General features: G+C 41.1%; 1 protein-coding gene across 1 annotated transcript in view; it reads right to left on the bottom strand.

The window, feature by feature from the left end:
- ESR2 (estrogen receptor 2) overlaps positions 1 to 24728 on the bottom strand; it is a 58881-nt gene extending 34153 nt beyond the window's left edge. Inside the window, exons 1-3 of the mRNA XM_006134078.5 lie at positions 24556 to 24728; positions 16864 to 17353; positions 4190 to 4365 (exon numbers count right to left, since the gene is read on the bottom strand). Of these exons, the coding sequence (XP_006134140.1) occupies positions 4190 to 4365; positions 16864 to 17294 (607 nt within the window). The 5' untranslated portion in view covers positions 17295 to 17353; positions 24556 to 24728. The remainder of the gene's footprint in view (positions 1 to 4189; positions 4366 to 16863; positions 17354 to 24555) is intronic.
- Between the last annotated feature and the right edge of the window lie 2077 nt (positions 24729 to 26805).

A 26805-nucleotide genomic window follows, 5' to 3' on the forward strand; every position in this document is an offset into this window, starting at 1 on the left:
GAGGGCTATCTGCAGGCTTGCTAGTCAGGGCTGGGCTGGGGTAGGGGGCAAGTCTGAGACTGTGATAAATCACTCAATCCATTCTGCAGATTTAGGGCATTTTTGTGCTATTGACTCCAATGCAGACAGAATTCAGTCCTAAAACTGATCAGCTAAAGAGACTTTTATCTGAACTGTAGATATTCCAGAGCACCATTTTTCTAATTAAGGGGCATATGTGCTAAATAATGTTGAAATTTACTTTTAAAATACTTCTAAATTTTCTCTGAAAATTAAAACCTTAAAAGGCTTTGTCTTTTATTGCATCCACCTCTAATCTATTGCAACTGTAAATTTAATATAGATTGTGAGTTCCACAAGATAAGTATTATGGGTTTTGTTTTTGTTTACTTGCCCATAAAGAACATAACTCTGCTATTCAGCATGCAGCTGTGCTAACAATACAAAATTGTACAGTTGCAAAGATCTGTAAACACCAGAATAGAAAGTATGCTCCAAAGAAATGTGAAAAGCCTCAAGCAAAGGCATAGTACTACATATGTTCCATAGAAAAACAAAATTATGTGGCAAAACTCCCACTTACTTCAGTAAAAGCAGAACTGAATCATAAATTACTACAAATATTTGAGAGCAAGCAAATTAATCTTGCTCAAAGCAAAAGATACTAATTTCCCTCTGTGAAGTACACCACAATTAAAAAAGAGTTAAGGGATTTCTCAAATATCTTAATGTCAAATCACCTACATGGTTCAGAGGGAAGAAAAATGGAGGCTCAGTCTATACTGAACAGTTGTCAGCATTTTTTCATTAGTTGAGTGTGACAAAACCACATGCCTGACTGTCACAGCTATGCCTACAAAACCCCCAGTATAGAGGCAGCTGTGTTGACAGAAAAATATTTCTGCTGGCTAAATTAATGGTATTCGAGCAAATAGTGTTCCTGCTCCAACAGAAAAACTCCTGTTGTTGTAGGCTGAGTCTACACTAGGGCTGTGTCCAGACTCAAGGGTTTTTTCAAAAAAAGTAGCCTTTTTTCGAAAAAACTTCACCTGCATCTAGACTACAGCCGCGTTCTTTCGAAATTAAATCGAAAGAATGCGGCTTTTCTTTCGACAGCGGTAAACCTCATTTCACGAGGAAGAACGCCTTTTTTCGAAAGTGCTCTTTCGAAAAAAGGCGTTCTTGAATGCCAACAGGGCTTTTTAGAAAGAGAGCATCCAGACTCACTCGCTTCTTTCTTTCTTTCGAAAAAGCGGCTTGCTTTTTCGAAAGTACTGCTTGCAGTCTAGACGCTCTTTTTCAAAGAGGCTTTTTCAAAAGATACTTTCGAAAAAGCCTCTTTCGAAAGAGGCTTGCAGTCTAGACATAGCCTAGGGGGCAATGCCAGCATAATTTAGCACATGCACATATAGTCTCCATATACCCTCAATATGGAGATTGGGGTTGTCCCCATGATTTTTCTCTTATGGATTTTGCACCAATTGCCATGGTAACAAGTTAAGATTTTTTCCCCAATGCCTTTAAATACTTGTGGTTCCATCCTGCTCAGGCTTAGGCATCTTCTGCCTGCCATATCTGGTTTCCTGGCAGCACAGTTCAAATCCACTGCTAATGTCCCTTGAATCCCCTACAGGGAAAGTTCTACAATGCACGTTAAGCCATTCTCAGATTGAATGAACTGTAGGGAGCTTGCTGGGTTCATAACCGAGACCTCAAGACGAATTTTTTTCAGGTAGGTAACAAAACATTCTTCTTTATCTAGTAAAATTACATTTTCACTATTAGCTTTTTAATAATTTGAAAGTTACTCAAAAATTAAAACTAGTATTTCTCCAGGTGAACCTTTATTATTTAACATAGCATTATTACTTCAAGTTTGGTGTAGTTACAACAAATCAGTGTGTAACTGTACTTCAGAAAATAATTGCAATCCCACAGAAATTTTATGGAGCAAGTACCGGCATTTAAATACTTTAAAAAAAAACCCTACAGATAATTTAATTCACATTAGCTATTGCAAAGAGCCAAGGAATAGCTTTTTACTTAATATGGTGACTCACACAAAGTCAGCTAAGTAGCCTAAAGGAAACTTCAGGATTTTGGGGTGAGGAAATTAAGCAAAAATCTGAATAAGCTTGGATGCAGAGCATAAATGACCACTGAAAACCATTACTTTTATTTATAGACCCTCTGGATTAAGACCAACTGTTTTCTACCTACGTGAATGAAGATTTTCAAAGGATTAAAACAGGTACCCTGTTCAAAGTATAGATGAGCACAACTTTTTTTCCTGCACATAAAACTACAAGACCAATTTATTGACTATATACACAAAAGTCTTCATTTATTATTTAGGTTTGATTGTACTGATTTCGCACTATATGCAGATCTGACAGTCGTTGCATTGCATGCACAATACACGTGCTATTCTTGAAAATGTAAACCATTTTTGTACCAAGTTCTACTCAAAGTGCTACCCAATAGGTGAAATTCACCTTGTCACATATGCCTCAAACAAGTACCTCCACATCACTACATACCAATTGCAAAACAGGAAGAGATGTATGACAGACCTGTATGCAGGAATTTCTTGGGGTGTGTGTGCTTTTTTTTTGTAAATGTGGACTGCAAGGGTGTTAATGCACCCCCATGGTCCCAAAGTAAGCAGGAAAGTCAGCGCCAGCCTTCCCCCAGCCGGCCAGAGCATGGGGGAGGGAGGCTCATGCAGTGCATTACTCCTGCCTTCCCCTAGCCAACTGGAGTATGCTTCCTTGGGGGACTATGGGGGTGCTTTCGCACCCTTTGCAACCTCCCATCTCCCCCTGCGTACAGGCCAGTATGAATAGAAAAACTATTGCAGCTTGCATTTACATAGTTCAGGTGTTACAGAGTAAGGGTCTGGCCTAGATCTAATTAAGAGAACACCAAGAAGACTGGGAGAAGGCCAAAGAATAGGTTATTAAAGCTGGGTTTATTGGTATACAGTGGGCCAAAGCCCCATCCAAAGGATGCAGAAGTCACTATTCCATTCCACACACTGTAACAGTAGGCAAAGAGAGAGTATATTATATACCTACAGGCTCCAGGGGATTTGCATTGAGATCCAGAATTTGAGAGGTATGGTGGGTGGCAGTCGCTCAGCCGCATGGGACAGATCAGCTTTTGCCAGCCAGTGGCTTCCTGCTCGGGCACTTGCTTCCCACTGTGGTCGTTCCACAGTATAACTCCCTCCTACTAGACCCCTCCCTTTCCATATTATCAGAAACAATCAAATTCCAGGCACATCCCATTGTCCTGGCTCAACACAACTTGGCTTTGCTTTAAGTTAGGATAAAAGGAAACTGCGTACCAAATTTGGTGGTCCTAGCTCTTTACATTTAGGAGGAGTTCTTGAACAAACAGACTCACAGCCAGATAGATGCACATTTCTAAAATACACAGAGTGAGGTTCTTTAGAATTAAATTGATTTATAAAATTTAAACTTTGTCATTTTATATTCTCTCACCCTAGCCCCACTATCTCTACCTTTTAGACGAAATAATTATTATACCAACTTTGCATTTCTGAAGGTGAAGTAATCTGTAAAACTCAGCAGTGCCACTTCTCTGATATGTTTGTTCCAGGGTTTGAAATGGCAACATATTCTGAGTCCTTCCCTGAAAAGAGCAGGTGTCCACTACCTTCCCAACTCTGACAAGCAACCATAAGATACAGTATTCATTGTATCCTACTGGACACTAAGGGTGCCACACAGCCATTCCTTTACTTCAAAATAATTTTGAAATAATGGATGGCTTATTCTAAAATCTGTAAACCTCATTCTACAAGGAATAATGTCTATTCTGAAATAGCTATTTTGAAGTAAGGCACGTGTAAGATGCTCCACTGTTGCTATTTTGAAATAGCCCCTCACCAGGGCCATTCTAAGTTATTCCTCCCCAGTGCTTCCTGGGGCTCTTAAGTAGAGATAGCATGTCCACATTAGGGAAGCCTGCCTCGGACTAATTTTGAGGCTTCCCTGCAGTGTAGACACACTATTTCAAAATAAGCTATTTCGGAATAACTATTCTGGAATAGTTTATTTCAAAATAACTGTGCAGTGTAGATGTACCCTAATTGCTACTTATGTATATGATCATCTAAGATACCACAGTTTTAAGAAAAGCCTTTCAAAATGGTTTTTCCTACCTTGGATACTTCTTTTAAAGAATGCTTTACATCCTTCACAAGACCAAACTCCATAGTGATATCCAGAGGCATAATCACTGCAGACTGCACAGAAGTGTGCATCTCTTTTGGAACCAGGACTGTTCACAGCAGGACTCGTAAAATCACTGCCATTCGGTTTTCTTTTCAATGTCTCTCTGAAGGAAAAGTAAACAATCAGTTATAAAAGAGTAAACATTAATTAGGATGTATTTAAAAATCTCACTTTAGCCTTTTTAAAGCCTCATTATTACTGAGCATGATGTGGTCCGAGATTCTCTGTGCTAAGTGTTTGTGTGATAATGTCAAAAACAGGGGTGATGGTAACTTAAATTTCTTACAGCTACTGCCCTATCACAACCTGCCTCCCCTTGGGCGGGGGAGGGGCATAAGACAGGGGAGCGGTTTGTGATACAATAATACCTATAAGAAATTTAAGTAGGGGATGGAGTGCAGGAGGCTCAGGGCAGAGGGCTGGGGTGCCAGAGTTAGGGCAAGGGGCTGGGAATGTGGGGTTGGAGTATATGAGGGGCTCTGGGCAGGGGTTGGAATGTGTGAGGGGGTTCAGGAGTTAGAATAGGAGGTTGGGGATGTGGGGGTGCAGGAATCAGGGCTGGGTTACATGAGGGGCTCAGGGTAGAGGTTTGGGGCATGGGGAGTCAGGGCAGGGACCGGGAATGTGTAGGAGTTTGTAGCAGGGGGATATGGAGGTGCAAGATTCAGGGCAGGGTGTGTGTAGGAACGAGAGGGGGTGGCAAGGGTGCCATTTCAGGGAGCGTAGGGTCTATAACAGTGTTCCATGAGACACCGGTGTGCCATGAGGCAGTCAGAGGTGTGCTGCAGAGAACAGAGTTCAAAATAGCCACCCTTAAAGGGGCAGGCAACTTTTTTTTTTTTTTTTTTTTGCTCAGTAACTTTCCGCTGGACCCTTTTTTGTCAACAAAAAAAATCCTTGGTGTTCCTCGTAAAAAAAAAATTGTTTGGTGTTCCTCTTAAAAAGTTTAAGAAACACTGGTCTCTAGTCATATATCCCAGGTCCCTGTTGCTTTTCCTCCTTTCTGTGACTAGGGAGTGTGGGGAAAATGCAGAACCAGCTGTCCAAGAGAGGGACAGAGGAGAAATGCAGAAAATTCTGCATTTTCCCCTCGCTCTCTCATCACAAGAAGCAGGAAACAGAAAAAGCAACAGGGGCCTGGTATGTGCAGCTGGAACCTCACTTTGCCCCCTAAAATGGAGGTGGGGGAAGGGGGCTCAGTGCTGGAGCAGTCCCGGAGAAGGGGCACACTCCCAGCCGCCCCTCTAATCTGCCTGGCTGCCTGCTGCTGAGCACTGCAGCCTGCAGGAAGCCGGGAGCCAAGCTAGGAGTGCTTCTCCCTCCCCCTGCCCAAGCCAGCCGGCTTCTTGCTGGAGCGCCACAACAGGACTCACCCCGAATAAAAGACATACTGTAACTCTAATGTTGTTGTGGATTGTCTAGAAAGCTTTGGAGCATGTGGTGATTAGATTGTATCAGGGGTGGGCGAACACAGGCCCAAGGGCCGGATCCAGCCCACCACGCATTTCTCTCCGGCCTGCCCACCTGATTAGCAGAGGTGCATACTTACAGCTGGAAGTCAGCAGCATGTGTGTTCAGCTGCCCCTCCCCCACACTTTGCTCCGTCCTGCAGCCAAGCTGCTTCCAGGATTCTCCTGCTAGCTGTGCAGGGGGGTGGAAGGCAGAGGGGAATGCTGAAGTCAAGATGTTCCCCTGCCCTTGTACCCCATTTCTGCAGAGAAGGGGTCATAGAGGGAGACACACAGCCATCAGAGCTGCTCCAATCTGAAGCATGTGACTCAGAGGAGTCCAGAGCAGGACAGATTTCCCTTAAAGAGACAGCGCGTGGCTTCTCTCAGAAACTTAGCCAGCACACACACTCTCCGTGTCACTACCACACACAGCCTCTCTGTGCCACACACATACACAGTCACTGCCACACACACACTCCCATCTCTGTGCCCACATATGCTCAATCTGTGTCACAAGGTCGGTCTCTCACACACGAAGTATCAATCTTTCACACAGACACGCTCTCTCTCACTCTCTCTATAGCCCCGCCCCTTCCACTCGAGGCCCCACCCCTTCTGGGGAGCCCAAGCCAGCCTGTGACTATTTACGAAAATTTGTGAAGTGGCCTCTCTGCAAAAATTATTGCCCACCCCAGATTATACTGTTGAGGTGATAATCATAAAAAAAAAACCTCACACAATTTAAAAACAGATTAAAACTCTCTAAACCAGGACTCTCTGATCCAGGACCCAGTGGAGGGCCAGCAGCAGGGAGTCCTGCAGGGACTGCAGGCAGCTGGCTGCCTGTAGTGAGCTGCCAATGAGGCTGCCCAGCACACAGCAGCAGGGCTGCCCAGAGGGCTTAGGCGTTGCTGCCTGGCAGGGTTGTGAGCTCAGCAGCAGCCGCAGTGGCCTGGCAGGACTCAGCGCTGTGGTGCGCAGCTGCCCCAGAATCAGAAGCCCCAGTGCGTGGCCACAGCAGCGACAGCTGCTCAGTGGGGTCAACAGGGCAGTGGGGCCGGCAGCAGGTGGAGAGCTGGCTGGAAGGCCAGCGGGTCAGGCTGGGGCGGGGGGGGGGCTATGGCAGGGAGGCCTGAATGACCTCCCCCTAGTCTGGCAAAATCCCTCATCTGGGACTGGTCAGGTCCTAAGGGTTCTGGACTAGGGAGGCCCAACCTGTGCATAGGAACCTAGTGAAAGGTAATGATTGGATGCATGGGTGGTGGGTGACGCTGCCACTTGGAGAGGCAAGTTCCCCAGCCTGTGGTCCTGCCCATACTCTGCCCCAGACCCACCTCCACTCTGCCCAGCCCCCACTCATTCCCCACTGTCTTCTCTGCCTTCCCCCACCCTCCCCAGCTCACTCCTTTCCAGATACATCTTTGAATCCAAATGTAACAAACGATATTTGAAAAAAAAAAAAAAAAAAAAACACCCTACTCTTCTATAATTTCTTTCTAAAGAAAATGGAGTGTGTTTTCCACTGCATGCCAGATTGTGAAGACTGGACATGCAAAAGGTACCTATTTAAAAGCACTACTTACGAGAATAAAAAATAACAGTCACAGGTTTTCTGACGCACCTTGATGTTTGTTAGAGATTTATTTGCAAAAACTTTGTAGTAAGGGCAAGTCAGTTGTCTTGCTGAATACAACATTAAATATTATGGAATACATGATGCCATTCTTCTCTGTTTTACATTTTCATAATCAGTATTTCTAAACTGATTTTATATTTTAAATGTACTCTTAAAGCTTCATAAAGTAATAATTCCAGATTACTACATATTTAATGCACCGAAAGAAAGACATTATTTTAAATTAATCACTCAGAGCAGTTTTATGTGTTTATTACAAAGTTCATTGCTTTTAGAAAAATAATTGTGGTTGGATGTTGAATTTAGGAAACTTACCCCCAACACTCTGGTCATCTGAAGAAGTGGGCTGTCCCCACGAAAGCTCATGATACCATCTACATGTTTTGGTAAAACAAAAAAAAAGCGGTGATGTAGCACTTTAAAGACTAACAAGATGGTTTATTAGGTGATGAGCTTTCATGGGGCAGACCCACTTCTTCAGATCATATTCTGAAAGTGAATTGGCATGACCATTATATACATGTTTTGTTAGTTTTTAAGGTGCTACTAGACTATTTGTTGTTGTTTACATTTTTCCTCTTACAGAAGAACTTGGCTACTCCTCTGATGCATGGGAGACAAGTTCACAGATACCAGTATGACTGATGCAATAGAAAAAAACTCTATCGGCAAATAGACTTTAGCCTGCTACATATTGGTAGTCACTGGCAACATAGAATTCTAACCTGATAAATTTCTATTTTGATTACATCTTAAGTTCAAGAAGCTTCCTCTCCTTTGATGTTCCAAAAATATCTCATAAGCAGCATAAGGCTGTCCTGAGGTTCATCAAAACAGCCCATTTCTGGATTGTCTGTGAGTACTAATACCAAGAGAGAGGGTTTTAATTAATTGTGCAGTTATTGGGGGGGATAAAGTGTTCTTAATTTCAACCAAGCAGATAAATCATTTAAGTGGCAACAAAACAGGAGCAGGCAGTGCTATACGCCTTGCCTTGGAGGTATTTATTCCTTAATGAGGATCTTGAGTCATTCATTACAGCTGGCTGAATTTCATGTTGAGCTGAATTTGAAACCTCAGGGGCCAGAAGATAGGGAAAGTGAGATTTATCATAAGCCCTGCACTGAGATTACCATGAAATGTCCTAATGGCAAGACTCTTGGACAAAATGAGGTCTGGATACAAGTAAGAAGGGGAAAGAGGGAGAGGCAAGGTCACTGGGGAGCAAAACATTTCTTGTTTCTGCGGTGTACCAACCAGTTCCAAACACAATACTTAATGATCTGATAAAGGATGGATGAATGTAAATGGAAACTGGGATACAAATAGAGAATCACGATCAATTCTTGTCACTAGATGTTAAAAGGAAACAATAAGAAAAGAGAGGGATTTAGAAAGAGGGGCTAGGAAATTATTTCATAAGGTACACACAGAGAACAAAGTGTGCTGTCAGTAAGCTGAGAAGAAACCCCAGTGTCTTTCCTGTGGATGATTGTAGCCTTTGGATGATTTAAGTCATTGTCAAATAGAATTTGTAGCTAGAACTGGAAAAAATATATTGTTCTGTGTTAATGTAGACAAACCCCCCCACCGAAGTACATAATCATTTATGTGCCTAAATATAAGCAAAGTAGCAGGGTCTCCAGAGTCACTCTCAAATTCTACTTGTGCAACATTCTAGTAAGAATAGATAGAGGAAGATTAGATATATAAGGGCACGTCTAAACTACATTCCTCTTTCAAAAAAGGAATGTAAACGAGGCAAATCAAAAGTGCAAATGAAGCGCAGATTTAAATATCCCATGCTTCATTTGCATATTCATGTCTGAGCGCTTTTTCAAAAAAGTTTTTTGAAAGTGAAAGTGCAGTCTAGACAGGGTTCTTTCGAAAAGAAAACCCTTTTTCTAAAGAACATGTACTGTACCCCATCTAGACTGCGCTTTCACTTTCAGAAAACCCTTTTTCAAAAAAGTGCTTGAACGTGTATATGCAAATGAAGCGCGGGATATTTAAATCCATGCTTCATTTGCACTTTTGATTTGCCTCATTTACATTCCTCTTTCGAAAGAGGAATGTAGTCTACACATAGCTTAAGTGCCCGCTTCCTCTGGGCTCGGGGGATGCTCAGCTCTCCACTCTACCCCAAGCCTCCCCACCCATCCAGTTCATAGAATCAGACCTGGAAGAGACCTCAGGAGGTCATCAAGTCCAGCCCCCTGCCCAAGGCAGGACCAATTTCAACTAATTCCAAGACCCCATGCCTGTCCCATCTGTTCCTGCCTCCTCCCCTTAGTGTGCTATGTCCCTGCTCAATCCCGTCGCTCCCAGAGCCGATGTGCACAGAAAAGCCGCTGATTATGGTGGGCAGCAAGTGCTGGGAAGGAGAGGATGAATTGATTGGCGGGGCCACCAGCGGGCGGGAGGTGCTGGGGTAGGAGGGAGGATGGCTATTAACTAGGGTGGGTATGAATGGTGTCCTTACCCTCTGTTTGTCAGAAGCTGGGAATGGATGACAGGAGGGATCTCTTGATGATTATCTGTTCTTTTATTCCGTCTCAGGCACCTGGCATTATCTACTGTCAGAAGACAGGATACTGGGCTAGATGGACCTTTGGTTTCACCCAGGATAGCAGTTCTTAAGTTCTTATAAGAACTTTGATTTTTAAAGGAAAGAGTAGAAGCATGCTTGAATGTAGTTATGTAATGTTAAGTATTACTAAAACAGATTTATCCCAGTTTTAAAGAAAGGAGGAAGGGGCAAAAATAGTCATCTTATTTTAGTAGAGATTGTAAGTATTACAACTCAAAAGGCTTTTACAAAACTGGAAAAGCTGGAGAGAGGAAAAAGAGGTTATCTAGTGTAAGAGATTATTCTGAATAGATTTTGACTAAAAAAATATGAGGGGGTGGGGCAACTGAAAATGTTTGCAGGCTAAATTCAGTTTACTAGGATTTAAGAAAAATGAATAGTTATTAGATGTGAATAGACTGCACAGTATTAATAAGATTAGAGGATTAACTAGCGTGATTCTTGCTCACACACGTTTTAATTGATTGCCAAATTCTGAGTCAGGAACATGTACTCTCGCAGACACATTGGCAAGGACCAGTCTTGGGGAGCACTGAGTGAAGATTATTAATTAGCAGCAAGTTGATATATCCTGCATGATCAATTTCCTTCTATTTCAGGGAGTGAAAACTGGTGTACATATTCCTTCCTGTCATCTATTTCACTTTTTCTGTAGGAAAACAAGTCACTTAGGGTTTAATGTTAGAAGCATAGCTGTATTTTTATATTGTTAATGAGAACAAACATTCACTAGCCTAATATTTACAAACAGGATTAAGATCAATTAAGAATACCTTAATTCTTTTAAACCATATACTGTAAAGCAGGGGCGAAGAACCTCTTTTGGGTCGGGAGTCACTCACCCACAGAAAAATCAGTTGGGGGCTGCACACAAGTGAAAAGAACAACAACGCAAAACAAAAAGTCTCCCCTCACTGATGTGGCCCTTGATTGAGAAGGAGAAAGACACTCTGCACATTCCCCTTGCATACCAGACCTTGGGGGGAGCACCCTAATAGATTTTTTTTGTGCTCCAGCTTGCAGTTGGGCAGCAGGGGGTGGATGGGGCTGGAGCACTTCAGGGGCCAGATCCAGGCAAGCTGGAGGTCGCATCCAGCCCCCAGGCCTGAGGATCCCCACCCATGCTGTAAAGAGTTATTTTTAAGCATATTGAAGCTCTATTATTAAACTTGAGAAATGTTAAAGCTGGAAGTAAAAGAAAAGTAGACACTATAATGAGTAACTAACTCATGTTACAAGACAGAAAATAATATAGGGTATGTCTACACTAGCCCCCTAGTTTGAACTAGGGTGGCTAATGTAGGCATTCGAACTTGCAAATGAAGCCCGGGATTTAAATATCCTGGGCTTCATTTGCATGTTCCCGGGCGGGTGCCATTTTTAAATCCCCTTAGTTCGAACTGACTGCCCGTGGCTACACGCAGCAGTCAGAAATTAATCCGAACTAAGTCCTTAGTTCGGATTAACTGTTACTCCTCCTGCAATGAGGTATAACAGTTAATCTGTACTAAGGACTTAGTTCGGATTAACTTCTGACTGACACGTGTAGCCGCAGGCAGTCACTTCGAACTAAGGGGATTTAAAAATGGTGCCCGCCCAGGAACATGCAAATGAAGCCCAGGATATTTAAATCCCGGGCTTCATTTGCAAGTTCGAATGCCTACGTTAGCCACCCTAATTCAAACTAGGGGGCTAGTGTAGACATACCCATAGAGAGTTAAAATCTATGGAGGTAGACCGAGAGACTAAGATGGTTTATGACTCTCAAATGGCATCATAAAAAAGACCCTGAGAAAATTAATAATTCTGTGTTCATAACAGTGTGAACAGTATTCAGGGGGGTGGAGGGCAGAGGGGAGTGGCCTCGAGCTACACATTGGCCAATTAGGGGGGAAAAACAACACATTAAAGGAAAACAATAAGGAGTCCTATAGCACATAAGACTTGCTTTTGCTGCCACAGGACTCCTTGTTTTTGCTGAAACAGACTAATATAGCTACCTCTCTGAAACAAGACATTAAATGAGAATCTTCCATACTATGCAAGGAATGAAGCAGGGATCTTGTGAAAAAACAGTATGTGATCATATAATTAAAGACTGTACCATCATAATGTGTGCATGGAGCTAATTTAAGGTTTCATAGTTAACTTTAATTTTGGAATTTTCTAATTTTTCACTTTCCAATCTTAATAATGTTCTTTTAATATAGTTTTGTGTGTGTGTGTGTGTGTGTGTGTGTGTGTGTGTGTGTGTGTGTGTACACTTTATGCCATAATTCCTTTGTTCTGACTACTGTAACTTTTTTAATTAAAAAATAACTTTTAGTTAAGGAAGAGGGAGGAAAGAAGGAAACATAACTAGATTCCTATTTTTGAGTCTCTTGGCCTGTGCTCTTTAATATACTTCAAGATATTAGATCCCTGTTGTTAAATTCTTATTTTTCTGTATAAGGTTCTAGTGTCTAAGGCTGTGTGAACTATTAATAAGCATGTAAGACTTCATTCTGGTAACATTCAATAAAGACAAGTGGAAAGTATTTCAGTGAGGAAGAAAAAAATCAAATGCACAACTACAATTCAAAATGATCTGGACAAATTGGAGAAATGGTCTGAGGTAAACAGGATGAAGGTTAATAAAGACAAATGCAAAGTGCTCCACTTAGGAAAGAACAATCAGTTTCACACATACAGAATGGGAAGCGACTGTCTAGGAAGGAGTACGGTAGAAAGGGATCTAGGGGTTATAGTGGACCACAAGCTGAATATGAGTCAGCAGTGTGATGCTGTTGCAAAAAAGCAAACATGATTCTGGGATGCATTAACAGGTGTGTTGTGAGCAAGACACGAGAAGTCATTCTTCCGCTCTACTCTGTGCTGATTAGGCCTCAGTTGGAATATTGTGTCCAGCTCTGGGCACCACATTTCAAGAAAGATGTGGAGAAATTGGAGAGGGTCCAGAGAAGAGCAACAAGAATGATTAAAGGTCTAGAGAACATGACCTATGAAGGAAGGCTGAAAGAATTGGGTTTGTTTAGTTTAGAAAAGAGAAGATTGAGGGGGGACATGATAGCAGTTTTAAGGTATCTAAAAGGGTGTCATAAGGAGGAGGGAGAAAACTTGTTCATCTTGGCCTCTTAGGATAGAACAAGAAGCAATGGGCTTAAACTACAGCAAGGGAGGTTTAGGTTGGACATTAGGAAAAAGTTCCTAATTGTCAGAGTAGTCAAACACTGGAATAAATTGCCCTGGGAGGTTGTGGAATATCCATCTGTGGAGATATTTAAGGAGTAGGTTAGATAAATGTCTATCAGGGATGGTCTAGACAGTATTTGGTCCTGCCATGAGGACAGGGGACTGGATTCGATGACCTCTCGAGGTGCCTTCCAGTCCTAGTATTCTATGATTCTATGATACAAAATGGGGAATTACTAGGAACTACTGGGGGGTAATACAGCTTAAAAGAACATAATACAGGTAAAAATATAATACTTTTTAAAAAAAGACCAGTATCATTCTGTGATGCATTAACAGGAGTGTTGTACGTAAAATATGAGCGGTAACTGTCCCACTATTTGGCATTAGTGCAACCTCAAGCTGGAATACAGTGTTCGGGTCTAGGCACCACACTTTAGGAAAGATGTGGGCAACCTGGAGAAAGAGTCCACAGGAGAGGAACAAAAATGATAAAAGATTTTGAAAAACTATCCTACAAGGAAAGTTTAAAGAAGTGGGCATGTTTAGTCTTGAGAACAGATTATGGGTGGTGAGGGCTGATACAGTCTTCAAATATGTTATGGTCTTTTACAAAGAGGATGGTGATCAATTGTTCCCCATACACACTGCAGGTAGGACAAGAAGTAATGGATTTAATCTGTAGCAAGAGAGATATAGGTTGATCTTAGGAAAATCTTTTTAACTATGAAGTTAGTTCAGCCATGGAATAACTTCCAAAGGAAGCTGTGAAATCCCCCTTCATTTGAGTTTTTTAAAAACAGGATGGAAAAACACCAGATAGGGGTGGTGTCTAGGTTTACTTAGTCCTGCCACAACACACGGGGCTGGATGTGAAGACTTCTCAAGGTCCCTTCCAACCCTGCATTTTCAACTCAAGCTAAGATTTGTATCTCATATTTAAGCATAAATACCTTACTTCATTATGGGTTTTTAAAGTTGTTTGGAACTTCTGCCTGTGATCAACAAAATAGGGGACTGGTTCCTCAGAGTTCATACTCTCCTGTATTTGATCTTTCATTTCAGTTATTATTCATAAGTTTTCAGCATCATAAACATTGTTTCCCTGGCAATAAATTAACAATGAATACTGCATTAATATGTCACCATAGGATGAAGCAAAAAAGAGAAGCAGGATTATAGGAAAATGTTTTTATTCAAGTCTAGGTATCTACAATAAAGAAAACAGCTTCTGTTTTATCTTTGTGCTCTGAATTTATAATCAATCCCCATTCTTACAGCTGTGACCTCCTCCCCCGTGAATTGGATCAAAATATACTATGGCATAACATGAAAAAAATCAGCTAACTAGTAAGCTGTATAGCAGTTGTCTACTCATGAAACACTATGGCTGTGTCTACACTGGCCACGTATTCCAGAAAAGCAGCCGTTTTTCCGGAATAACTTGCCAGCTGTCTACACTGGCCGCTTGCTTTTCCGGAAAAGCAATGATGATCTAATGTAAAATCATCATTGTTTTTCCGGAAAAACTATGCTGTTCCCGTTCGGGCAAAAGTCCTTTTCTGGAAAAACTGTTCCAGAAAAGGGCCAGTGTAGACAGCCCAGTAGTCTTTTCTGCAAAAAAGCCCCGATCGAGAAAATGACGATCGGGGCTTTTTTGCAGAAAAGCGCGTCTACGTTGGCACAGACGCTTTTTCGGAAAAAGTGCTTTTCCAGAAAAGCATCCTGCCAATGTAGACGCGCTTTTTCCGGAAATACTTATAATGGAAAACTGTTCCGTTTTAAGCATTTCCGGGAAAGGGTGCCAATGTAGACGTAGCCTCTATGTTTAGCAAAACCAGTATAAAATGCCCCCATGCATACAAAGAAGAACTAAATGCAGGCTCAGATACTATGCTGAGCCTCCCAGAGACACAGGGCAGAAGACATTGCCCAGGAGAGGCAGAGCTGTCCCAGGGAACATGCCAGTGACCAGTGTAACTTAATACCGGAAGTTACAACAGCCTTCTGGCTGTCCCTGGCTTACAGCACATTTTTGGCATGACCTGCTGTGACTTCTCAAGGCAAGGCTGTGCTAGGAGAATTCTCTCTTGGGCTACACACAGCCTGCAGAGGGCCATCTCAGGCCTTGCGTTTGTGTCAGGGGAAGAACATAGGTAATAGAATAAACAGAATAACTTTCCTGACGTGTAGCATTTAATAGATCGAATCTGGATTCTTTACATGATACTGAATACAAGTAGTAATGCTTGTAATAAATAAGTCAACAACCAGATGACTAAACATTTAGTAGCTGAAGGAACAATTGTGTTTGCAATGCCCCACATTTATAAACAGAATTTGTGCGCATAAACTGGGTAATTGTGTTCTGTAATTGATGCTTATGATCCCACCTGTGCTGACGTGAGGATTTTATTCATCTTCTTGTGCGGCATGTGAGTTTTCCTGTCCTATAATAACCCTACATGTACCTCAGTTTCCCTGGGCATTGCACCAATGCCTCCAGTCAGATGTGACTCTCAGCCAGTACATAGAACACAAGGCTTTATTAGTCAACAGGAACACAGTGTACAACAGAAAACCGGAACATACCGTAAAATCCATCATTAGGAAAGGGGAGCCTAGAGCCAGGGCTCTGGCCCTCCCCACCCTGCACAACAAGTGAAGTCAGAATAATACTTCTCCATCTGCCTGGTCCCAGATCTCTCCGAAGCTCCTCCTCCAGCCTTTGTCTGGCTACCCAGGTAAAAGGTGTCATCTGGGCACATCCCATCCTGGGCTCAGGTTATGAAGGGCATCAGCCATTGTTTAAGTGTAGGCAACTGGTTAACCTCCCTCAGTGGAAGTCAAACTCAAAATTCCCATCACCATCTATGCATACACATCCCGCACTCCCCCACCCCTAGTTCACTCCTGCACCCCCTCCTAGACCTTACACCTCACCTTGCTCCTGCACCCTCCCTTCTCCCTAGATGTCACACCCCCACCTCCACCCCACACCTACACCCTCCTTCCTGCCCAGACGCTGCACTTCTACCCCCATTCTGCTTCTTGGCAGCCCCTCTCACACATTGAATCCCTCATTTTTGGCCCCACCCCAGAGCGTAAAGACCCCACAAAATCCACTAGCCTCGGGCGATTAGAAGAGTTAATCCTGCCAGGGGGCCTCGGTGCCTTTCCCCCATCACACACCTTCATGGGACTGAAGCTTGAGGGAAGTGTCTTTTTCTTCCTGTTTCTCAGTTGGGGAGCCATATCTGTGAGGACTTTTTTTCTCCTTCTCACTTAGGAGCCAAGTCAGTGAGGCCTGTGGGAGGGTTTGGCTTTTCACTTGTGTGTGGCTCCCACCTGATTTTTCTGTGGGTTGGTCCCCAACTCAAAAAAAGGGTTCCCACCCTTGTTTTAAAGTATGCCACAGAATGGAAGTCCTTTCAGATGCAAGTTTTTGCATAGCTCTGGTTTTACGAAGTTTATAGTAATGAGTAATTCTGTATTTTAAGACAAAGCAAGTACAGTAACCCACCTCAGTAGCTGGAGATAATATTCCAGACAGAGCCATCTTAAAAAGTAAAAAATACTAACATTATATTATAAAATCACAATAATGCTTATGGAGTTCATTTTCTTATGGATTGATGTGTATAAATCATATGTAAAAACAATACCATCTTAAAAGTATTGAATTTAGTGTCAGATAATAACTTGCAAAATGTTGAAAAATAAAATATTTACCTGTTCATAGGCAGTGCATGATCCACTGGTCTTGTTTCACACCAGGGGCTCTTTGGTTGCTCTGCATATAAAAGTGATGGCTGGCTGTGTAACGTCAAAGGAGAAATATGTCCAGGAGCAGACCATAAAACATTTGGGCTTGATGTCTGCCTTACAGATGCACTTTCTGAATCACTAAAATTGCTAGGAATGTTGTAATTCATCATAGTAGGACTGTAGAATGCCATTGCAGAATATTCATGTCTGTTTTCCACATAAGATGAAGGAATATAAATTGGACTCTGTTCCATTGTCAGAACAGACTGACTGCAGCTATAAACAGGAGAGTTGATGCCAGAAGGTGAGCTTTTAATTTCTGTTTTACTACGTCCAATATCCTGAATTGGCAGTAACTGAGAAAACTCCTTGTGAGAAGATGCACACATGGACATTTTGAAGCTAGAATGAAGCAGAATATCTGTTGTTCAAATATTCATCCTAAATATATAATCTAGAAAAATGAAAACATTAAAAGTTGCTTAATTTTCTAAACTAAAGCACATTCAGGTAACAAAACTGCATGTCTTGAGTCTTTTTATATAGTGGTAAATATGCAGTCAAAATTTAAAGCAACAATAACAATGAAATATAATTCACACATTGCATTTAAGCTTCAAATTTGTTATCTAACACATGTCTCAATGGTGTGTGTAAATCCTAACTCTCAAGTTTTTGAAGAATTCTACTCAGAACTTTGATCTCAGAAAATCTACTTGAACATTTAATTGCCTCGTTTTTTTTAATCTCATAAATCTGCAAACTTTTCTAATCAATGAGTAGTCTTGTGGCACCTTAGAAACTAATATAAATATAATATCAGGAGCTTTCGTAAGCAAAACCCACTTCCTCAGATGAGCTTGAAGCTACCCCTCTGAGACTTTCAAACTTTTATAGTTATCTGTGAATATGAAGCTGCATTCATTTCAGGGCCAGATTAAGGTATTGGTAGGCCCTAAGCACTCTCTTAATCGTAAACCTTTAAATTAGATTATATATAAATATATAAGGGAGAAATGCCCTATCACCTATACAGCTGATAATTAATTCTATGTTATGCCTGTATGTTGTTTGTTGACTAAAGATAGCAAATTATTAAGTTTGATTTAGTAGTTTTCTTATTTTCAATCCGAAACCCTCCGTTTACCCACAGAAGACACATTTGACCAAATATACCGGTAGTTCAATTTAGTCCAGTAAAACAACTAAACCCTCTCTGCAAAATATGACTTCATGACACAAACTTCATCCTAACTTTGACATACAAGGAAGGTCTTAAATATCTAACAAAATCTCATCTCTAGCAATCCAAGATACTGTAGTAAAATTTTATGTGACAGATATTACAACTGGGTGCAGTATCTCTGGAGACCATACTACGTTAAATTAATTAACAGTTTATATGTCATTGTGGGCCAGGAATTGTATGAAATTCTTGGGGTGGTATGAGAAGGGTTAACACAGATCCTTCAGGCATTAAAGAGAGTAAGGAGTAATTAAACCAATGACTTAGGCTATTAGTACATCCAGAGAGGTACCATCTTCAGGACAGGCTTGCATATACTTGTTCAAATTGGGTTTTCAGAGACTGGCAAATAAAATATTTTTAATCTTAAAAGGCTAAGTTCAAAGAGGGGCAGGGAAAGGGCAAGTTTGTGGAAGGTGTGACAGGTTGGATCACAGAAATCCCGTTGAGACTATGACCCGATGTACTGATCATACCACTGAGCCCACCTGCTTGCCCTCTGGGGCACTCCACTACCCTCTCCTGCTGGGCCAGAATCTCTGGACTCCCCCAGCAAAGGCACAAAGTTGGGGCAACACCCTGCCCGCAGCAGGGTAACATATAAACTGATAGCTGCTTAGCTCTGGGAAGACTCAATTACAGGGACTTGTCAGCATCCAGCATGATGTCACGGGGTGCCCAGAGCACCCAATGATGATGATGATGTCACCCCATTGACAGCCCTGCAGACGGGGGCGCCAACCACGCGTTCCACCTGGGGCAACCGCTGCAACAGCCGGCCTCAGGCCTCTCCTGCATCCAGGATCACAGACCCAAATAGGACCAAAACCCCAAATGAATTCATCTCATTCTGTATAAAAGTTTACAAGGAGGAAGCTCATCGAGTTCGCTCTCTTTATCAATGAAATAGAAAAATGCCAGCTGTTGTCCCAGGACTCTCAATAACAATTTTTACACTAGGTTTGATAATAAACAAAAGCAATTTTATTAAGCATAAAAAGTAGCATTTAAGTAGTTGCAAGTGGCAACAGATCAAAGTACATTACTAAGTTAAAATAAACAAAGCATGCCAGCTAAGCCCAGTACACTAAAGGTATGTCTACACAGCAGCGTTATTTCGAAATAATGACATGTAAGGGGGACTTCTTACTCCGACTCCTGTAACCCTCATTTCACAAGGAGTAAGGGAAGTCAAAGGAAGAGTGCTCTTCCTTCCACTTCCTGCTGTGTAGATAGCGCCAAAAGCTGAACTAAGCTCTTTCGACTTCAGCTACCCAACTGATGTAGCTGAAATTGCATAGCTGAATTCGACTTTTGCCCTGCTGTATAGACATGTCCTAAGAGAAATAGTTGAATATCACAAATTTCTCATCCTAGATCTTTTTCTAACCTGGGCCCAACTGCTTCTTTCCATCCCCCCATTAGAGTTCTTTGTTTCCAGGTCTCTTCATGTATCTGCTTGTAATGGGAAACAGCCTGTGAAACCAGCTGAAGACCATCATTGTACCGATCCTTTAAATAGAATTTCCTCAGAGCGGAAACTCTTTGTTACATCCTCCCCACCCCAGTGAAGCCATACCAAATTCACCTGTCTTTGTGAGACCAACCACAGTTTAGGCTTACAGGAAAAACAAAACCATTCACAGATCGTTGCCTTGAGCATGGCGTCATTAAGAGTCTTAAGTGCCACTTTCTGTAGAAGACCTAGATTAATAAGCAGGTTTACATTCCATATTTCTAACTTTGCATACAAGAAAGATACTTGCACACAAATCAAATATGCATATTCAGGGGGTCAGACGCTCTTGAACGATAAGTTACTTATCCCATTTGGCATATAGCATATATGAATTATGCATATTCATATTCAAAAATATTGCCATAAAATATGGGGACACTGTCACAGAAGGGTTGGGGAAACTTTAGCTTTCTGGGGGGGATCATACGATAGATGGACCTCTGGTAAGCTTTTAGCATTCACATGGTAACTTTTTTTTTTAATGTTTTCTCTGAAATGCATATATGTATTTTGATTTGTGAAGTCTGAATGGTAACAGGTTTATGCTATTGTAGCCCCTGGGGCGAAACATTAACCACAGATGCTGGATCCCAGTCAGATCTCTTGTGGAAATCACAGTTAGGTGCAGAGGAACTGAAACCCTAAATTCCTGGTCTGGAAGGAGAAATGCAACTCTCCACTCAAAAGAGGTGACAGAAAAATACCCGGAAACCTTTAAGTGGGTGCCCTTGAGGAAGGCCAAGTTGAGGTAAGAGGGTTCAAACATGCAATTCACTCTGAAACTAGATCATGGTTTTCAAAATTGACAGTTGCAGTTCCCAGTAAGAACATTTTATTGCAGTGGTACTAAAGCCAGACAAGTAAGAACTGCTGCCTTGTTGCATGGCCCCTAATGACTTATGATTTCACTGTCAAGCTCTGGATGCAAAGAAAATGTCTGAAAATCTATATCGTAGCTATCAGTTAAATTATTTCCCTTAAAGGTTGTTTAGCACGTACTGAGCTTTTTGCATACCCTTGTGGTGATATGGGTTCCCTTCACCAGCACTTGTTTTACATTAAAGTAAGGTGATTCAAGTGTTAAGTTGACTTTGAATTAAGGGCAGAAGTGCAGGTTTTTAAAAGGATAAACAATATTTCCTTGCCAATGCCTTCAACATCTCATATTGGGTGTCACCCACAGTTTTCAACATCTCATATTGGGTGTCACCCACAGTCTACCTTGCTACTGCCTCTGAGCAATTCCCTTAATGAACGTATGTCTATACTGCTCTAAAACACCCATGGCTGGCCTGTGTCAGCTCAGCTGACTTGGGCTCTAAAACTACAGTGTAGACACAAAGGCTCAGACTGGAGCCCAAGCACTAGGACTGCATTAGAGGGCGGTTGTTTCAGAGTCCATTAAAACAAAACTGGAAGCACAAGCATAAACCACCAAAGACTCATAATCCAACATTTCAGGGAACTTCAGATTCAGCTGAGGGATTTTTTTTTTTTAATGACCCACAAAGGTGAACAGATGGATCATCAGCCACACCACTCAAAGTGTTGACTTGGACTACTGCAACAGAAACTAAATTCACCCAAATTACTTGTAAAGTAAAACTGTGTAATGATAGCGGGTAAACTTATAACTTGAAATGTGCCCATTTTGCAATTATCTTAGTTTGCATCATAGTTCTCATAAACACAAAAATATACCATTGTAATACATATTTTTGAAGCTTTGAACTGTCCTTATCCAAAACACTTACACACATGAAAATCCAAATATTGTTTTTCTTGACAAATGAGAAATTACTGTTTTATATTTAATACATAGTACCCTATATAATATTAAATATGTCTAATATCACCTTTATGTACAGATAGATTAAAAATTTGGCAGACTTTATACAGTTTTTGGATAGTCATATGTGCGATGCCAAATGTATAGCACTAACAAACCACACCAGGAAAAACAACAACAAAATAGTATGTAAAATATTAACCAGAATGAAGTCAGTGAGAAGTGTGTCGTTGATTCAGTTGAAGCAGTGGTATTGCACACAATAGATTAATTCAATTTGCTACAAAGTTAAACTACAGACTAGAACAACGAATCAGTCTTAACACAATCTAAAAAGTTACTTTGGGATTTCTATTTTAAGGGCCAGATGATTTCTCTTTGGAGAAACAGATCATCAGACTTTTCCCTGTGGACACTTCCTGCAGTAACAGAAGCCTGCTGCAGACAAGATGTACAATATAGAAGAGGAACACAAAAACAAGAGGAAACTGAGGTAATGTAAAAACTCTGCATGCTCAGGGATCATCATCCCTCTCTGTTGTACTCCCCTCTTACTGGTACATATTTGATAAGGGAGAATAAGGATATTAAGAGCTAGAGTTAAAAACAAAACAGAGCTGAAATTTAAACTTACATGGTGTGGAGGTGTATATTATTTCTTTTAAATCACCCTTAGTAATTTGCTTTTCAGTAGTTTAAATGTATACAGGCAGTCCCCGGGTTACGTACAAGATAGGGACTGTAGGTTTGTTCTTAAGTTGAATTTGTATGTAAGTCGGAACAGGTACATATTGTAGGGGAAACTCTAGCCAAACATTTCTCCAGAGCTCAGTTTTATTCTCCCACACCTCACTTCCCTCAGTCCTTTATTCTCAAGCTGAGGTGTCTGCTGAGAAAAGCCGCTCCGCGTCTCCCTGGTCTGCTGGGGGGAGCGCTAGCTTCGCGTCTCCCTGGTCTGCTGGGAGGAAGCAGCTAGTGTGGGGTTGCCTCACCCCGTTTGTAAGTAGGGATCCGATGTAAGTCGGATCCATGTAACCCGGGGACTGCCTGTATTTTCAAATATCATTAACATAGTATGAGAATATTATCACTTAAAAATGCATACAGAAGCTCACATTTGTAGATGAGAGTAATGCCACCCAGAAAAGTGAAATATTTTAGGGTTCTTGGGTTGAAGACTTCATCTATTTAATCTCTGCAAAAATTATTTTCAGTGTTCATCTTTAAAACTATGAAATTACTAGTGAACAAATTAAGTCAATTTTAAATCTATCATCTCCTAAACTGCTTGGAATTTCAACCAGTAACATCGATTTTGAAATTCAAACTGGCTAAGGACGATTGCTTGTTAGCAGTAGCTTCCACCTAAATGCCTCCTTGTGGCCAGGGGCATTTTTGCAGTGCCCTGCCTCTAACCGCCCCTCTCTTGTGGGCTCCTGAATCTCTGCAGAATCTTTGTTATGGCTTACCACACCCCTTTCAGGGGTTGTTTCCTACTAAATGTAGCCAGAGTCGTTAATCACAAAATAATCCAACAAAGTCCACAATCATAAGCTCGACCTGAAGCCACCAGCCCTTCCATCTGACTTCCTTACTCAACCAGACACACCTCTGCAGCCTCCTGTTACGGTTTATATTAAATCATTTGATTTCCTTCTTGTAATCAGGGCTGTCTTAGCCCCCAGGCTCTCCAGCCCAGAGCAAGTCACCATTTTAGTAACAAATTGGAAACAAAGGTCAGGGATTTTTAAATCCCATTCAGGTTACAATTTTTTTATTTCTAGTTGAAGATCTTTAAGGAAGTGTTGAGGTGTCCGAATACATGTAATGTTACTGCTGACAATACAGTCACCAAGAAATGATCCTTGCCATATTCTAAAAATTAAAGGAAAAAGTATGATCTAATCTTGGATAAACAGAACTAACTATGAATTACATTTTTTTCTTCAGACTAGAGAGGGGATAGCAAAGGTGGAGGTTACATAAAAAGGTTATCCATTTTTTCCTGAGGAACTATATGGCTACAATTTCAGTGATTTGGAGAAGGAGACGAATGATAATTTTACTCAGCAATTCAGGGTCTGATTCTGTATGATTTCAAACTTATGTATAAGGGTATTTACAACCATGGTAACATTTGCCTTAATAATATGAACAACTATTTCCTTGTTAGGCTGTAGTATTTATATTAGTTTTTTCCCAAACCCCAATATTGTATTTATAAGACTTTTAAAAGTTAATAGTTCAGTTATTGCAAAGTTGCTTTTTTTCTCACCTCCCACAAACTTGGGATTTTATTAAACATGTCTGGGAATGAAAGACCATATGAGTCCATTGATTTTTTTTAGGCAGAACCATTATTGATTTGAACAGGGCCTTCTGTTTAAGAATGGTGGCTTGATATAGCCCTATAATAATATAGCATTAATATATTTCCCATTACAACATAGCTTTAGTGTATTTCCTATTATAATGCCAACACTTTATATTTTGAAAAGCATCCTTAATAAATAAAATTACCCTCTTATCTAATTGGGAAATATTTTCAAATGACAAACTTCTTTCTTTGTATTACAAAAATAATGATGAAATCTAAATTATTCTGGAGTATGAGATAATCAGTTACATAAACATATTTGATGGAACAAAGCTTTAAAAGAAGGTTCAGTATATGTTTTATAATTTGAATTCCTCACAATTCAGTAAGGGCCTGATCCAAAGCCAGTTGAAATTTGTTTCTTAAATCAGAAATGTCTGTTTTCCCATAATTTGACTGAAAATATTCACCTTTGTTTCAGTAGCAGTAGTGACACTGTAAAAAACTTTTGTTTAAAAAAAATCTTAAGTATTCTGTATGGCAAACTATTCTAAATGTTAAATACTCAAAGAATTTCTGAAAAGATAATGTGTTAAAGGATCCTTTATCTACAGAAATTGATCATATTTTTAAGAGTACAATCTTGTAATGGAATTAAACCTGTTAATACAAACCCAGAAGGAAATGATAGCACAGCATAAAAATGTAAAGATGTTCACATATCTAGTAGTCATCAGTCACATAGTGTTTACAAAAATACACATTTGAGCTAATTCAGTACCTACCTGGTATACACTTTTAAAGAGTAGAAAACCTGTTGTGCATCAGACAGCATTAAATGTAACGGGGGTTTTCATACAGCATTTCTGGATTTGTTTTCCTTCCTTAATTCAGAGAATCTTTAGTAGCAATGCCCACCACCGCTTGTCTGAGACCACAGAGCAGAGGATCTCAAATACCAGTCCTTACAAAACAAAATGATGCCAGCTCATCAGTACAAGATTACACAGATACTCTCAATGTTTCCTTTCCCAGTGTAGGCAAGACTTCAAAATAAGTTCCTCCTCCTCCCTTCTAACACGACAAATTCAAAGGCTTGCTGTTCATTGCAATCAGAACTCCCAGACTGGTTAAACCAAGTATTCTCATATATACCAATGTCATTTGAATTATCAATATATCCAGCAGCATAAATCTTGACACTTATGTACAAATTAAACTTTAAAAGCTAACGTTAGCTTTAAAAAAATGAATGGCAACAAGCCCAACACAACAAATCTTTAATTTGAATTTGCTTTTTTAATCATATCACACGTACCTGATACCATATATTTGAAAAATCTCATTAGACAATATTGCAGTACATGTTTTTTATCTTTAAGGGAAAATAAAGAGTCTGGATTTACGTTAGCAAAGTCCAGCTATACTTCTTTTCAAACAGCAAATACTTCTGATGGAAATTAAGCCAGAAGACCAGGTAGCTTTATGATACTAAGAACTCATTTAGCACTTCTCATTTTTAAGGGGGTCAGATTCTTATTTATACAATATATATACTGCTCTGACAGCATGAAGGGACCTGTAAATGAAGTGATGCAACTCAGACTTTGGGCCAGATTTTCAGGCACCTAAAGATGTAGATAGGCACCTACTGGGATTTTCAAACACTCCTCTACAGATAGCTACCTATCCTGCTTTGGTGTTTTTTGAAATCCTACAAGGTGCCTATCTGCATCTTCAAACTCCCTCTAGGCTGCAGGGTCATGCAGCAGGCTATCAGGGGCCTGGAGAGCAGAAGTGGATGGGCAGGGAACAAATTGGAGCTATTGAGCTGAGAGCCATTCTCCCCAAGCCCAGGTGCTGCTGTGGGAAGGGGTGGGTGGAGTCCACTCTCTGCACTATAGCCCCAGGAGAGTCTGCACCCCAAATCCCTGCTCCCATCCTAGAGCCCTGGCACACACCCCACACCCCAACTCTTTGCAACAGCCCTGAACTCCCTACATCTGATATCCCTCATCCCTGGACTCAGCCCAGAGCTTGCACCCCCAGCCAGAGTCCTCACCACCCTCGTACTCCAACCCTATGCTTCCTCCCACACTCTGAACCTCTTGGTCCCATCGCCTCCATATTGGTGCACATAACAAAATTAATTCTGCACATGGATGTAAACAATTGAGGGATCACTGGTACCTAATTTTGAAAATAAGGTCCTCTTTACTGTAAATGAGAATCGAGTCCTCACTTTACAATATGTCTTTGGTTTTCAAATGTCATCAGCAGGGCTCAACAAATAATGTAATCTATTCGCCTGTGGCGAGTAGATTAGAACCCAGAAAAGCCGGCGCAGAGCGATCTGCGCATGTGCAGAACCGCGCAGCTGGTGAGCGGGACTCACCACTGCTTGGCGAGCCCTGGTCATCAGTATTAATATTCTCAGAAGGATAGCTGTGTTAGTCTGTAACTGCAAAAACAATGAGGGGTCCTGTGGCACCTTAGCCCTGGTCTACACTAGGGAGTTATTTCTAAATGACCCCCCTTATTTCGAAATAAGGGACTGGTTATTTTGAAATAATAACTCCTGCTTTCCACGAGGAATAACACTTATCTCAAAATAGTTATTTCGAAATAGCGATAATGTGGACGCTCCACTGCTGCTATTTTGAAATAACTAGTCCCCAAAGTCATTCATAGTAATTACTCCCCAATGCTTCCTGGGGCTCTAAGTCGATGTAACACATCAACATTAAGGGAGCCTGCCCCAGACTAATTTTGAGGCTTTCCCCGTAGTGTGGACACGCTATTTCGAAATAGTTATTTCGGGAGTTAATATTTCAAAATAAGTTCTTTTGAAATAACTTTCTAGTGTAGACATGCCATTAACGACTAACAGATTTATTTGGACATAAGCTTTCATGTGCAAAACCCACTTCATCAGAGAGCATTAACACAAATCGAAAGTATGCCAGGTGCGAAAGTCTTTCATGGCTCACATATTCTTGGATAAGAGTGAAAGTAGGCTAAATCAGGGGAGCCAA

The sequence above is a fragment of the Pelodiscus sinensis genome, chromosome 5 (assembly GCF_052426305.1).
Source record: "Pelodiscus sinensis isolate ZL-2025 chromosome 5, ASM5242630v1, whole genome shotgun sequence".
Classification (NCBI taxonomy): Eukaryota; Metazoa; Chordata; order Testudines; family Trionychidae; genus Pelodiscus; species Pelodiscus sinensis.